This window comes from Leopardus geoffroyi, chromosome E2 (assembly GCF_018350155.1).
Source record: "Leopardus geoffroyi isolate Oge1 chromosome E2, O.geoffroyi_Oge1_pat1.0, whole genome shotgun sequence".
Taxonomy (NCBI): domain Eukaryota; kingdom Metazoa; phylum Chordata; class Mammalia; order Carnivora; family Felidae; genus Leopardus; species Leopardus geoffroyi.
The window spans coordinates 33,037,319-33,051,252 of record NC_059335.1 but is presented as its reverse complement, the minus strand read 5'-3'; the positions used below and the strand labels follow the sequence as shown (position 1 = coordinate 33,051,252).

Below are 13,934 nucleotides of genomic sequence, written 5' to 3'. Positions count from 1 at the left end.
TAGGGATACTGATGATCATGACTGTGTTTAGACACATGCCACTGGCCAAAGTCAACTTCTTTAAGAATAGGAACTATGGCACCTTTAGCTAAAATTTGAGTTTTTCATTAGAGTAAGATCATGCCTGACATTTCATAAAGCTTAAAGGCAAACAAGAATGATTAATCACGTTCATAAATATGCAAACACATTCAAACCATGATATTAAAAAGGTGTATTACCTTTGAGACAAAATGGAAAACCAGAACTTTTTAATTGCCAAGAATTTTACGTAGCAAGTTTATTTATTCAGTAACATAATAAAATAGGGATATTACATTGGCAGAAGTGGACTTAAGGAGCACAAAATGTTAGCTTAAAATGGGAAAACAGTGGGATCTTTTTCAGGAGGCTCATAGGAAACTTTCCATTTATAATGCTACTTTTTCGTAACTAATAGGAGTAACATGCAGCCTTTCTATGATAAGCAGCGATCGTGGTACCTGAGTAGTACATGCATTCTCTCGCACACTCAGACACTATTCGGGACAGATACTTTTCTAATTACTTAAGCAATGCTTTCCAGCTCATTCAATACTTTGTCTAAACAGCTTTAAGGCATATGAAAAAGCAAACGATCATACGTGCTTAAGTATAAAACATTTCGGGAAGCGATGCTCCGAATGTACTCATTCACTTAGAGCACCAACTGCTTCATGTGTAAAACCGGCTTGAAATGATCACCCACCTCTCGTGAGGCTTTCCAACTTCAATAATGGCATTAAAAAATGAGTTCGGGGGTAAATCGCCAATATATTCAGAAACACAGCCCAAACAAAGGGACTGGATTCAAAGACAGAATTCAGAAGTGAGCCAACTATTTTTGTACATTATAGTAACTGGGTCTTCGTTCAAAATTTCAAACACAGGTGATATTAACCATGTGTACGATGCATGACATCCAATCAAAATGGCACTTGAAGGAAGTTGCTGCCTAACCTAAAGGAAAGATGTCACTGCCAGATTCCCGCATGGGGGTTAAATTCTTTACACTAGTAAAGTAGGTTTTCAGATTCCCTAACTTTCGATATTTTGGAACCCTTTGTGTTTTCCCTGTAGACCTCTCAGACAAGCTGTAAAATTTGTGAGGACGCTTACCATCCCACTTGGATTGTAAAGTATGTCAATTCTAATACTATATAAGGAAGGCAGATCTGACTCATTTAGTGGGCAAGCCCTACATTCTGAACTATGCAACTCAAACTAGATCCTGTGGCAAATGATTCGTTTTCTCAGCAGGTAATTAAGGTTACCTGCAATAAGGCAATTCCCACTTGGCCTTTGGCCGCAGCCTGGGTCTTTAAAACAAGGTTCTAAACTGTAGGTCATGCAAAATGGTATAATTTCCTTAGCAGGCGGTTAAGGAAATCTTCCATAAAGGTGCAAGAGAGAGAATATGAGTTTTAAGAAGGCTCACTGAATTAATGAAGCTCTCCCTCCCTTCCAATCCAGCAAATTCAGTGATCCAAGAAACTGAATTGGAAATAGAAATAATGCATCTGTGAAGTTAAAGGCATGAAATTCCACAATGTTCCTTAGACTTGTCACTCATTTCCAGAACGGGAAGGGATTCGAGATAACAATATTACTTCATTTCTTTAGAGGGAAGTAGGTTTAAAAAGTGTTTACCCTCTTTAAGACTTTTTACAGTGTTGATTAGCACTCATCAGTAAATAAGTGAGACCGTTGCATTCATTTGCATATGCAAATTAAGCTGGGAAATCCATAAAAACGTATTTATCACCAGTAAACCAACCAGCACAGCACAACATAAAAGAAAGGGAATATACGTATTCCCTTCATACGTATATTACTTCATATACGCATAAGAATAAAAGCCTTTTAATTAAAAAATCTATCATTTTTATTTCAAAAAAGCTTTCCATTTTAAACATCATCATTACTCAAAAGTCACACTGAAAATGCTATCAATAAGTGCCTTTACAACTTCAAGTAAATGACTTTCCTTGTGAATATTTGCTTTTAATCATCCTTTTTGTCTGAGGTGCTCTCGTCGTGATTTTCGGGACTGACTTTATTGCTGGCGATCAAGGGAGCTGCCTGGGCTTCTTTTGGTAATGAAAACACATGGCAAGTCTGGAGGTCTAAGTAGGTTGTAAATATCTTCGCGTATTCTGGATGCTTTAGGGCAAAACTTTTAAATTCCTCTAGAAGAGAGAGAAAAAAAAAGCCCCATAAATAGAGACGCATCTTCTTTTGGCACGATGCCGATTAATATAGGACCTTAACGATACAATCATTGCAAACTCCCATGACTCGACTCTTAGGAATCATACAGCCACTTTGGAAGACAGTTTTTCCATCATTTAGTAGAGTCGAGGATGTACATACGCCGTGACCTGTCGATTCTCTTCTGAAGTCTATAACCTAGAGAAATTTGTGCATGGTGTGTTCTGGGAGACATGAATAAGACTGTTCACAGCGACCTTAGTTATGACGGGTGACAGTGCCAACGACTCAAGTCTGTCGGCAGCAGACATGGGGATGCGTAGCATTTTCATGGAACAGAGCAGTCTACGGCAGAGAAGATGAACAAACAGTTGTGTTGTAGCCATGTGGTCGGATCTTAAAGCCATAACGTTGAATGAAAACAGCCAGATACAAAAGAATGCATATTCGTATGAGTCCGTTATATGAAGTTCAAAAACTCGGCCAAAGCTAACACATGATATTTAACGATGGTACTTTGTGGTGAGATGCTAACAAGTAAAGCGAGGTAGAGAGTCCTTTGAACGTCAGGCTAGCTAGGCACACGTGGGTGGCTCAGTCCGTTGAGCGTCTCACTCGTGATTTTGGCTCAGGTCATGATCTCATGGTTCGTGAGAACAAACCCCATGTTGGACTTTTAAAGTCAGGTCCGTCATGCCCGCTTTAGGAGAGAGAAAGGGGTTGTCCCTGGGAAGGGATGCACAACGGTTTCCTGAAAAGCTCTATTTCTTTTTTTTTTTTTTTAAGTTTATTTACTTATTTTGAGAGAGAGAGAGAGAAGGGAGGAGGGGCAGAGAGACAGGGAGAGAGAGATTCCCCAGCTGACAGCGCAGAGCCCCATGCGGCGCTTGAACACCTGAACCGTGTGAGATCATCACCCGAGCCAAAAATAAGAGTCAGACTCTCAGCTGACTGAGTCACCCAGGCTCCCCGAAAAGCTCTATTTCTTGACCTGAACATTGGTAACATAAGTGTTCACTTTACAAAAGCTTGTGATGCTCTATGTTTATGATTCATTCAATTTTCTCTATTGCTGTTATTTTTTATAATAAAAAAATGCTTAAAAATGCTATTGCTCATGACTTTTTCTTACTGGCTTTTCAAACGATTTTAACCTTTAATTCTGGTATACAAATTCACAGTCTTGAGAAGCTGAGCCCCGACTTATGATCAATAAAGACAAGTAGAAGGTACAATATATAATCATCCTATCATGAGATCCCTGAGTCGTGGGCCTCTTTCTATCTTTGGGGTCTTGGATTTACGAACTGAGGTAGAGGTTTAGAAGGCTAACTAAGTTAACCATCAGAGTTTGCATGTCAAGCTTCCGATAACCTGATGTTTCTGAAGTATAATGCCACCCTCAATTCTGAAGCCCCTCTATCCTCTTCTGTTTGGATGGAGAGAACTTTATTGAGTTTATACAGCAAAAGGAGCCTAGACTTTGAATCAGCTAGCTATCCAAATAAAAGGATTTTTAACCCCATGTTCTAGTTCTATTTCTTTTTTAAAAATCCTCTGATAACCCAGAGTCTATTTCACAGCACGTTAGACTAACAAACAACTCCTGGAGAAAGAAATAGGTCTCAGTGATGGGAAAGCTACCAGACTGAGCCCAAATCATGCTTTGCAACAGCAACATTATTTTGCATTAATAGACCACTTTATGTTTCTGAATCAGGCAAGCTATTAACATGTTCTTTGAATGTTCTTTTTTAACATCCAAAATAAAGGTTCATCTGCAGGAGTCTGTCTCAGTGATGAAGGCACAGGGGACTTAAGTGACTTTTACGGAAAGTAAACAGGAGAGTTTGATCTACTGAAACCAAGGTCTTTCAAGACTTGTGCTCTATTCAAAAAGTCAAGGTCTCTGTCCTCTTTGGGGATGTCAGTGGCATTAAAAAGCAACTCATTTCTAGAAGGAGTGCTGTGAACTGGCTAATCCGTGGAATTTGGGCATTAATTTGGCTAATGGAAAACCGAGAAGGAAAATAATTTAAATGGTCACATTCTGGTACATTTCAATAGCTATTCTTTTATAAAATCATACTTAAATGCTTCCAAACATTTTTGCAAAAAAAAGGAAACAGGTATGATATCGGGGAAAGGGAGATACGGTGTGTATTCTAAAAAAGAAAAAGATTAAACACCGAAAAACAAAGCAGATAAAATTATTAAAATTGGCAGGTAAAGTTATGACTACCTAACAAATCATTTTTGGTATAACTGCCACTGAAATAGTTACTCCAAATAGTTGTTCTGAATTTGGCAACCAAATAGTTGTTCTGAGTTGTTCTGAACTCAGTAAGCAGTCTTACTTGTGAAAGGAAAATGGTCAGAGAATGAGTACCCAGGGGGTTTATGACTCATACATTTTATCTCAGTATGTACTTCCCATTTTTCCTCCTTTCCTCCCTCCCTCCCTTCCTTCCTTCTTTGCTTCCTTCCTTCCTTCCTTCCTTCCTTCCTTCCTTCCACTCAATAGAGCAAGTGCCCTAGGCATTTAATTACCTAACATAGAATGAAGGGCAGGCAGAATGATAGTAATTAAAAACAGAGAGGAAAAGAAGTTTGCGATCTAATTCCCCCATCCCATGAAAGTTAACAAGCTGAAACTCTCTGCACCATAAGGAAAGAGGCCCTCAAGAGGAATCCCCCTGCAGCCTGCAGGAGAGGCTGGGGGAGGTACGCCAGCCTGACGTGAATGGCACAGCTGAGCCAAGCCAGGGAAGGAGTCACCTGGGCCTCTCCACTCAGCTGTTTCTCAACAACTGTACCGGGAAATAACGCGGAAACCGACGGACCATCCTTCAGCCCTAGGGGACTTGTTTTGATGTGTAGACTCAAGCCGTCTGGAGAAAGCTTGGTCACTGATGGATGGACCTGCCGTGTGGCCACAGGGTCTTCTTCTGCCGCGAAAGTCCCGGCTTCACAGCGGTGCCATCAACATGATGGAAGAAAACAAGCCTGCGTGAAAGCTTAGCTAAGTTGCTGACGGTGAACATCAATAGATGGTTTAGCTGCTATTATCCTTGTTGGCACCTCAGTCCCCACCGCTCTACTGAGGTTACACCCGCTTCAGTTGACTTGCTCAGTTTTGCTCAGCCATGGAGACGGTGGAAGGGAAAAGACTCTTCTGGGAGGGGCAGCGGATGACAGGTAAGGTGGGGAGGGCAGAGGGCAGGCTCTAAAACCAGACTGTCGTGGCTTTTGAATCCTGGCTCTGACATTCTCTAGCTGATGCCCTTAGGTAACTTAGTTAAATGTTATGCATCTCAATCAAATAATAATTAAGAGTGCTGATTAGGGGCGCCTGGGTGGCTCAGTCGGTTGAACGTCTGACTTCGGCTCGGGTCATGATCTCGCGGTCTGTGAGTTCAAGCCCCACGTCGGGCTCCGTGCTGATGGCTCACAGCCTGGAGCCTGCTTCGGATTCTGTGTCTCCCTCTCTCTCTGCCCCTCCCCTGCTCATGCTCTGTCTCTCTCAATAATAAATACACATTAAAAAAAATAAAAAAGTAAAAAATAAGAGTACTGATTAAATAGGCCTGCTAATAAATAAAGATTTATTAAAAAATGTTTAGAAGAGTGCTTTAGCATCTAAGCCCTCAGTAATTAGATACTCTTAGACCACTACCACTGTTACTATTACTGTCAACATCATTATTACTGTTATTTCTGTTAATAGAATTAGTGGAGGGACCTCCCTCCCGAGGGTCCATCTGTAGTCAGGGATGGCTCCTGGTAAACTAAAGCAGAAACCAAGCTGCCCACTCACCATACGAAACAGAATCCCCCTGGGCTATTTCCTTGAAGAGACCGGAAACATCCAGGTCGGGCACCCCAAGGGAGGCCTGCAAAATGGTGGAAAACTCTTCCTCTGTGATGAAGCCGTCCTCATCAACATCAAAGAGCTGAAGGAAGAGGAAAATAAAATGTAGGAATGAGTGCTGGCAGAACAGAAATGGGATGGAGTAATCCCAGAAAATCTTTAATAATTCAAACCGTTATTGTGCCGGGGGCAAGGGAGATGCACGTGAAGTTAGAATGGTCTCTCCTGCCCATGTAGCTTGGGCATGGAAAGAGACAGAATTAAAACAGGGGTGACAACAACAGTAAGTACAGAGGACGTGGGAGGCCTGTGGAGAACAAGATGAATCCTACGGGAGAGGTCGGGGGGAGCTTGACCCAGCTGACACGTGAGGTGGGTCTCAGAGCACAAAGGGATACTCCTGGAACATACAAGGACTGGCAGGTGAGTGTCGGGGACTGGAACCAGGAGACTGACGGACAAGCAGGACTCACGCCATGACGGGTGTGTGACACCTCACCTAACCCTGTGGGATTATGACAGTGGGGGACGCGCTGGGATCATATGTGAATTCAGAGCAAGGAGGATGGATTGGGGTCAGAAGGTTGGAAAGACTAGAGGTGGGAGAGCCAATTAAGGGTGGCGTGGAGGGGGGCCTGGGCGGCTCGGTCGGTCAGTTGAGCCTCGGACCCTCGATTTCGGCTCAGGTCGTGATCTCCCAGTTCGTGAGATGGAGCCTTGCCTCAGGCTCTGCACGGACAGCACAGAGCCTGCTTGGGATTCTCTTTCTCTCCCTCTTTCTCTGCCCCTCCCCTACTTATGCTCGCATGCTCTCTCTCTCTCAAAATAAATAAATAAACTTAAAAAAAAAAAAAAAAGAGTGTGAGGGGGAGGAGTGGGAAGGACAGGAAGGGGCAGGATTTACAAGAAAGGAGGGGCAGGACTGGCATGGCAATCGGGGCCCTCGGGGATGGATGGGAAGGAGTGTGAGTGGGCAGGGGTGTTGTAGCCTGGGCACCTGGGATGAAGTGGGTGCCCTACCAAGAACGGGAGAACAGGGGTCCCCCGAGACCTAGGAGCTGGACCTGGGGGCGTAAAACCTGAGTGGGAGGAGATGAAGCGCCTCAGCTCAGGACAGTGGTGAGGCCTGAGCCGGGGATTCAGCAAAGAGCTGAGACGAGGTGTGTGTCGGAGCTTATCTGCAGGGAACGCACACAGTAAGGCAAAGCCCTGGGACAGCACGAGGGGAAGTACTTTGGAAGAAGCTGCCAGAGAGCTGGAGAACCGGAAATGAAGAGCATGCGACTCAGCCCCAACAGGAGGGAGAACAGCACCAAAGGGAAAAGCGAATGAGCATTTGTTTTTGCAAAGGGTGGCCCGGGGCTCAGCAGTAACTGCCAAGGATCTCGTCACACCCGGCTCCTCACAAGTGCGAGCGCAGCTTCCTTCCCGGACCTTCCATCCCTAAACAATCCTCGGCAACTCATCTGTCACATTTGGTGCTTTGGTGGCTCTCACTTCTGTGGCAGTTCCCTTCACGTGTCCATACTGGGGGCCTTTACTTCTTCTCCATCTGGCCTCTGTCATCACTACTCCAGATTGCGCCCCTCACTGAAATGTTCAATTTCCCTCAACTACTCATCGCTCCCAGTAGTCTCCCTGCTGCAGAGTAAATCCCACACTCTGGACTCCAGTAGAGCGCTCAGCACCCCGATTTCCTTAGGAGGAGTGGAATCTCCCCACTGCATGGACTACGGTGGGACTCTGAGCCAAAACACCCCGTCTTTCCAGCAAGCACACGCTCTTTACAGCAGGACCAGTTGGACCCTCCCTGGAACGCGACTGAGGACAGAGGACAGAATTGGAGGTGCTCATTCTAACTGGCCTCTGGGGTCGCTGCCTCTGAGTCCATCCTTGAGCCCCCTCCCCGGCCATATGGTGATTTTTGCAGCCACAGTCCACGCCTGTCTGCTCAGGGCTAGAGAACGCTAGCTAACACTCTACCCCTGAAGGTCACTGTGGTCACGGAATGGGATCAAGGACGGGGAGTTACCTGGGAAGTGCTTCCCAAGTAAAGGATTGGATCCCGTGCGTATAAACGGATACTACTAAATGAAACATAAAAGTGTGCCAAACTATTTCTTTAAACACCAAACACACCTGGAAAAGGAGGTTGAAAAATAGCCACAGGAAAGCATGACCCTTGTCTTACCGGAAAAAGAGTTAATTATAGTGTCAGGTCCTCCTTGCCTGCCTCTGCACCAAACCGAGGTCTAGGCCAGAGAAAAATCTCACGGCGTCTTTAAAAACAATAATTACTGTGATTGAGGGCCAAATTTTCTACCGGGTCTTTCATCGGTGAACCAAAAGTGACCATTTACTCAGCTAAACTTACAATTATGTATGCAGTCCCAAAACAGAAACAGAAATATCTGAATTGGAATCAGTTAGCTATGTGTATAATTTTAGGTTTTATGATGAATAAGTCTGTCAAAGCCAAACGTTTTAAACTTGGAAAAAGTTCTGGCCCTTGCCTTCTGACCATCTGCTAAGCATCAACCACTTGGGTTCTTTATAGGCCTAACAGTTAACTCCGTTTTAACCAATCTGAGATAAAAAGCCAGCTTGGGGACTTCGCCGTCGATGACAGAGCACGTGAACATTCCTGAGGCTTGCCCTGGTGGCCCCTAAAACGTAAGAAAGGACTCTCGGAGGAAGAGAGTCTTTTCTAGACAATAGAAGGGAAAGAAAACCTTGTGGGATGCTCTTCTCAGAAAATCCGGAAGAGAGGGAAGTAGGAGCAGGAACAGGGAAGGTCCTCGGTGGTCATGGTGGGTGGAAACAGGGAGACCTCCACGCGGCTGAAGGATGAGTCAATACCCACAGCTAGGTACCAAGACAAGCAGGGAGATCAAGTTTTTGTTTTACTTGAGAGCAGACGACACAGCCTTAGAACGGGAAGGGAACATCCTGCATAAATACTCAGTAGATGCAGCACCTTTTATCTCAGAAAAACGAAAAACACTTTGGGAACGTATTCTTCCAGCTCCTCTTGGGGGCATGCAGGTGATACACGGGAGTCGGGGTCGTCACAGCTCAAACCTCCACCAGGTTGTGCTGAGCACGGGACCATGCGTGCTATTCCTCTGCCCCGCCCCCCTTCCCTGATATTGCCGTGAAAGTACACGTGATACCCCAGGAAAACACACAGGGTGGGAACTTGGGACATTTAGCATGACGCTCACCTGACATCCCACAATAAAATAAATTCCATCAGGAAAAGAGCACTTAAAATAGCTCTGACACACAGAAGGAGAAAATATGAAGATAGAGGAGAACTTTCCGGATGGTGAATTAGGATGACTAGTGGCAGGTGGTGTTTATTTATACACCACACTTCGGGGCTCCAAAACAGACAGGCTGGAAAGAAAGAATTTTTAAAGCGAATTTGTTAAATTCACCGGCTCTTCAATTTTGATGCTATTAGTTAAGCTTCTCCCAAAGACTTCCTTTTTGCTTAACCGGATGCTTGTGGTTTCTTTCGTCTCGGTGGCAATTGTCTTAATCACATTACCCCTGTGTACACGTCCCAGCAGATCTATAAATTCAGGTAATGGATTCACTGGTTTTCACATAATGCACTTAGAGTCAACACTTGTTCACGAGGCAGACGAAGATGTTTTCAGCGGGGCTGACAGTACCTTAAATGCCATTTGGATGATGTCCTCCGTGTTGGCAGGGTTACACAGGACAGCCAGGCCAATCACATACTCTCGGAAGTCAATGCTGCCATCATGGTTCTGTGAAAGGAGGAGAGAAATCAATTAGGAGAGCCACCAGTTGAATTACCATTAATCACAGGGCAAAGGTGGACTCCAGGTATGTCACAGAGCTTGGCATCATCACGTGCTGAGCTTACTTGGAAAAAAAGTTCCTACTGAGAGGGAACAGCAGGCCAGTGGCCTGCCCATTCCCAGTTCAGAAGGAAGGAAAATATATTTCTGCTTAGTAAGAAATAGAAACATTTAATCACTGAGGCCATGTAGAGCGGCTCTGGGGCACCTGGCGTGGGTTCTTGAGCCAAGGCCTGATGGAAGCCCCTCTTCGAGGCAGGCTCTAGAATCTTGGTGGTGGCCCTGCCATGATGGCCAACACCAACAGGTCACTAGAGAGTGACCAAGGTCACTAAGCAACTCTCTATGTGTAGACAATGGAAAGGAAAGGAAGGGAATGGAAAGGAGAGGAGAGGAGAGGAGAGGAGAGGAAGGGAAGGGAAGGGAAGGGAAGGGAAAGGAAAGGAAAGGGAAGGGAAGGGAAGGGAAGGGAAAGGAAGGGAAGGGAAGGGAAGGGAAAGGAAAGAAAGGAAAGGAAAGGAAAGGAAAGAAAGGAAAGGAAAGAAAGGAAAGGAAAGGAAAGGAAGGAAAGGAAAGGAAAGGAAAGGAAAGGAAAGGAAAGGAAAGGAAAGGGCAGACTCAGGCAACAATTGCAGACAGATTCTTTCTTCCTTGCAGGCTTTGTCTGCAATAAGCCAGAAGCAAGTGTGCAAATCTGAGCCACTTCAATGGTCCCATGATGATGTGAGGCCGCAGAAGATCCAGAACTCTGAAGCATCTAGCTACTATATTAGTATCTCTGTACCTCAGGAGGTGTGGCATGACAATATAAAAGAAGGCATGGATAATTCTAAGCCAGGTTGACTGAGTGCGCTGTTTCTTACACATGAACTACTCGTCTAGACAGGAACGCTGAGGCCGAAGTGGGGAGAAGGAGATTCCGAGAACTGCAAAGAGGCCCCTGCGATTATAACCCCAGGGTCTTAGAAGCACTTGGGCGGCACAAAGTCTTCAAGTGATGAATTCCCAGATAAAGTGTGAACTGGTAACAATAGAGCTAGCGTGGTACTTCGCACTTGAACAAATGGTGTTCGGCATCACCAAGAGCGTAAGCTTTACCTGTGACCGAGTATCTACATTTCGACCATCAGGAACTCCTCTAGGGCAAGGATTGCTTTCTCTGTGCGGCACTGTATTTCCAGTGCTTAGCGCACATAGGTAGGCACTAAAAACAATACTGCTTTTTCTCCTTGACTCTTACCTACTTTGAGTTCACTTGAAAAACTAAAGCGCCTGGTGGCTCAGATGGCGAAGCGTCTGACTCTGGATTTCAGCTCAGGTCACGATCCCACGGTTCATGAGATCAAGCCCCACGTCGGGCTATGTGCTGACAGTGTGGAACCTGCTTGGGATTCTCTCTCTCCCTCTCCCCCTTGCACGCTCTCTCTCTCTCTAAAAAATAAATAAGTAAAAACTTTAAAAATAAATAAATAGAACTGAAGTAAGTGCTCTTCACTGGGGTTCCACGGATGAGCTTGGGGAAAGGGGAGGCCGTGAAGCCCCTGAAACGGTGTGCAGTTTGTGTGTGTGCATTTTTCTAGGAAAGAAAATTGCAGCTTTTGCCTGCTTCTGGAAGCAACCAGGACTCAAAGGATCAAGAGTCACTTTTAGCATGCTGCTTTATCTTACTGCAGGGTGGGAACTAAAAGGAGAAGCAATTTAACTTCCCTTTCCCATCAGAGAAAATAGAAACAAAGATATTTCAAGACTTCCCTTAAGTAACACGGTTTATTCCGGAGACAAAAACTCAGGTCCTCTGACTTCCATTTTTGTCTGGTTATCTACAAAGGCGATTTCTTCCTTTTCTTGAATCAGTTTGTTTGAAAAAAAAGTTGACTTAAGAAAATGTATCATTTACATTTGATGAAAAGCACCCATTTTATTTTTTTTAATATGAAATTTATTGTCACATGGGTCTCCATACAACACCCAGTGCTCATCCCAACAGGTGCCTCTTCAATGCCCATCACCCACCCAACCCTCCCTCCCAACCCCCCCCCCCCCATCAACCCTCAGTTTGTTCTCACTTTTTAAGAGTCTCTTATGGTTTGGCTCCCTCCCTCTCTAACCTCTTTTCTTTTTCTCCTTCCCCTCCCCATGGTCTTCTGTTAAGTTTCTCAGGGTTCACATATGAATGAAAACATATGGTATCTGTCCTTCTCTGTCTGACTTATTTCACTTAGCATCACACTCTCCAGTTCCATCCATGTGGCTACAAAGGGCCAGATTTCATTCTTTCTCATTGCCACATAATACTCCATTGTGTATATAAACCACAATTGCTTTATCCATTCGTCAGTTGATGGACATTGAGGCTCTGTCATTTGGCTATCGTTGAAAGTGCTGAAAAGCACCCATTTTAAATGTGCAGTTAAGGTGTTTTGACAAATGCATACACCAGGGTAACCACCACTGCCACAATCAGTATCTATGACATTTTCATCACCCCAGAAATTTTAGAGACGGTAGAGTTTTAAGTGACATCATTTTCTTCTTGGGCCAGCACCAGTTTACTTCCTTATGCACCATGGAGAGCTGCTGTTCATCAGCCTTAGAGGCCGAGCAGAGCAGCTTTCCAAACCGTAGATGTATTATTCAATATAGGCACATTTGTTCCGCAGGTGGCTTTCTTGATGAAGCAACACAGGGCCTTGGATAGAAGTTTGGAAGAACGGACAGAAGAATGGTCTGTGGACACTGAAGACGTCATAGATTGTGTGCCTGGGCCTGTGCTTTTAAATTTATGTTGTGTCTCTATTGTGAGGCATCCAATTTTTATCTTTACCACCGAATCCTACGTAAAACACAGGTCAAGTATCAGAACTCATTTTTCAGAGGGACAAAGAGAAATATAAAGGACTCTTCACATTACCACTATTCACAAAACGAGGTAATGTTCCGGACCTCTTCTCCAGGAGTGGTCTTGGCTGACAAAAAGAAGCAGACCCTTGATAAAGGATGTTAAAGCAGACCTTGCTAATCAGACACATGAGAAATTATATGTTACATTTTCATCGTAGTAGTGTAAGGAGGGGAAAGCAGTGTGGAAATCATTCTTAGGTGTTTTATTATTGGATGAATAAAACGATACATTGTTAAGGTTCCAAGTTAAAAATAATAAGACTTGGAACTGGAAGGAACCTTAGAAATCATCCATTTGACTAATTCAGTTTTACTAATAAAAAAACGAATTCATTTTTACTAATAAAAAAAATGGGAGATTTTGACGTTTAAAAACGTAGATGGCATAATTTCACATGATTTTTAAAAATCACTGAGTATTCTTTTCTCTTTTTAAAAATTATTTATTTATTTATTTATTTATTTATTTATTTTTTATTTTGAGAGAGAAAGAGAGAGAGAGCGAGAGCAGGGGAGGGGCAGAGAGAGAATCCCAAGCAGGCTCTGCACCGACGTGGGGCTCTGTCCCGCTTCACTTGACATCACAAAACTTGCTATTATCATCAACTACAATTAAAATTTAGGTAACTGGATTCCGAATCATTCAAATTAAGGCAAGTAGTTTAATAAAATAGATTCAAAAAACAAATAATAAAAAAGTATACGATGAGGGACACTCCTTTCATTTTTTAATTTCAAATCAGTTCCAGGATAAAGATTAACCCTCAGATCTGTGGGGTTAATTCTTTAAAAACCTATTGAACTTCTCTGGAAAAATTAGACACTTAAAAAAAAATCTAGGCTTGAGAATATTTCAGGGCCACATTTAGAAGGAGGAGACCAGCTTTCTGGAAGGAGACCCTAATCCCTCCATAATCTGTCCTAATCTGGAGGCCAGGACAGCCCCGAGTAGGAACCACGGATTTGCGCTGGATCACTGCAAACAGAAGGGGTGACCAAGCCTGGACGAAGCTCCAGACGGTGGGCCCCGTCCCTTCCCTGGTGGTCAGCAGGATCAGAAGAGCATGGAAGTGAGGGCTGACGGTCACCGTGACCTCACG

The 13,934-nt window shown here is 44.1% G+C and overlaps 1 protein-coding gene across 3 annotated transcripts in view; it reads right to left on the bottom strand.

The window, feature by feature from the left end:
- Window positions 1-248: 248 nt before the first annotated feature.
- The window catches only part of LPCAT2 (lysophosphatidylcholine acyltransferase 2), a 70,346-nt gene continuing 56,660 nt past the window's right edge, over window positions 249-13,934 (bottom strand). For 2 of the 3 annotated variants that reach the window (XM_045442788.1, XM_045442789.1), the window contains 3 exons: window positions 9,781-9,879; window positions 6,047-6,182; window positions 249-2,207 (listed from right to left, as the gene is read on the bottom strand). In XM_045442788.1, the coding sequence (XP_045298744.1) occupies window positions 2,023-2,207; window positions 6,047-6,182; window positions 9,781-9,879 (420 nt within the window). In that variant the 3' untranslated portion in view covers window positions 249-2,022. The remainder of the gene's footprint in view (window positions 2,208-6,046; window positions 6,183-9,780; window positions 9,880-13,934) is intronic. The other variant, XM_045442790.1, reaches the window with a different exon arrangement.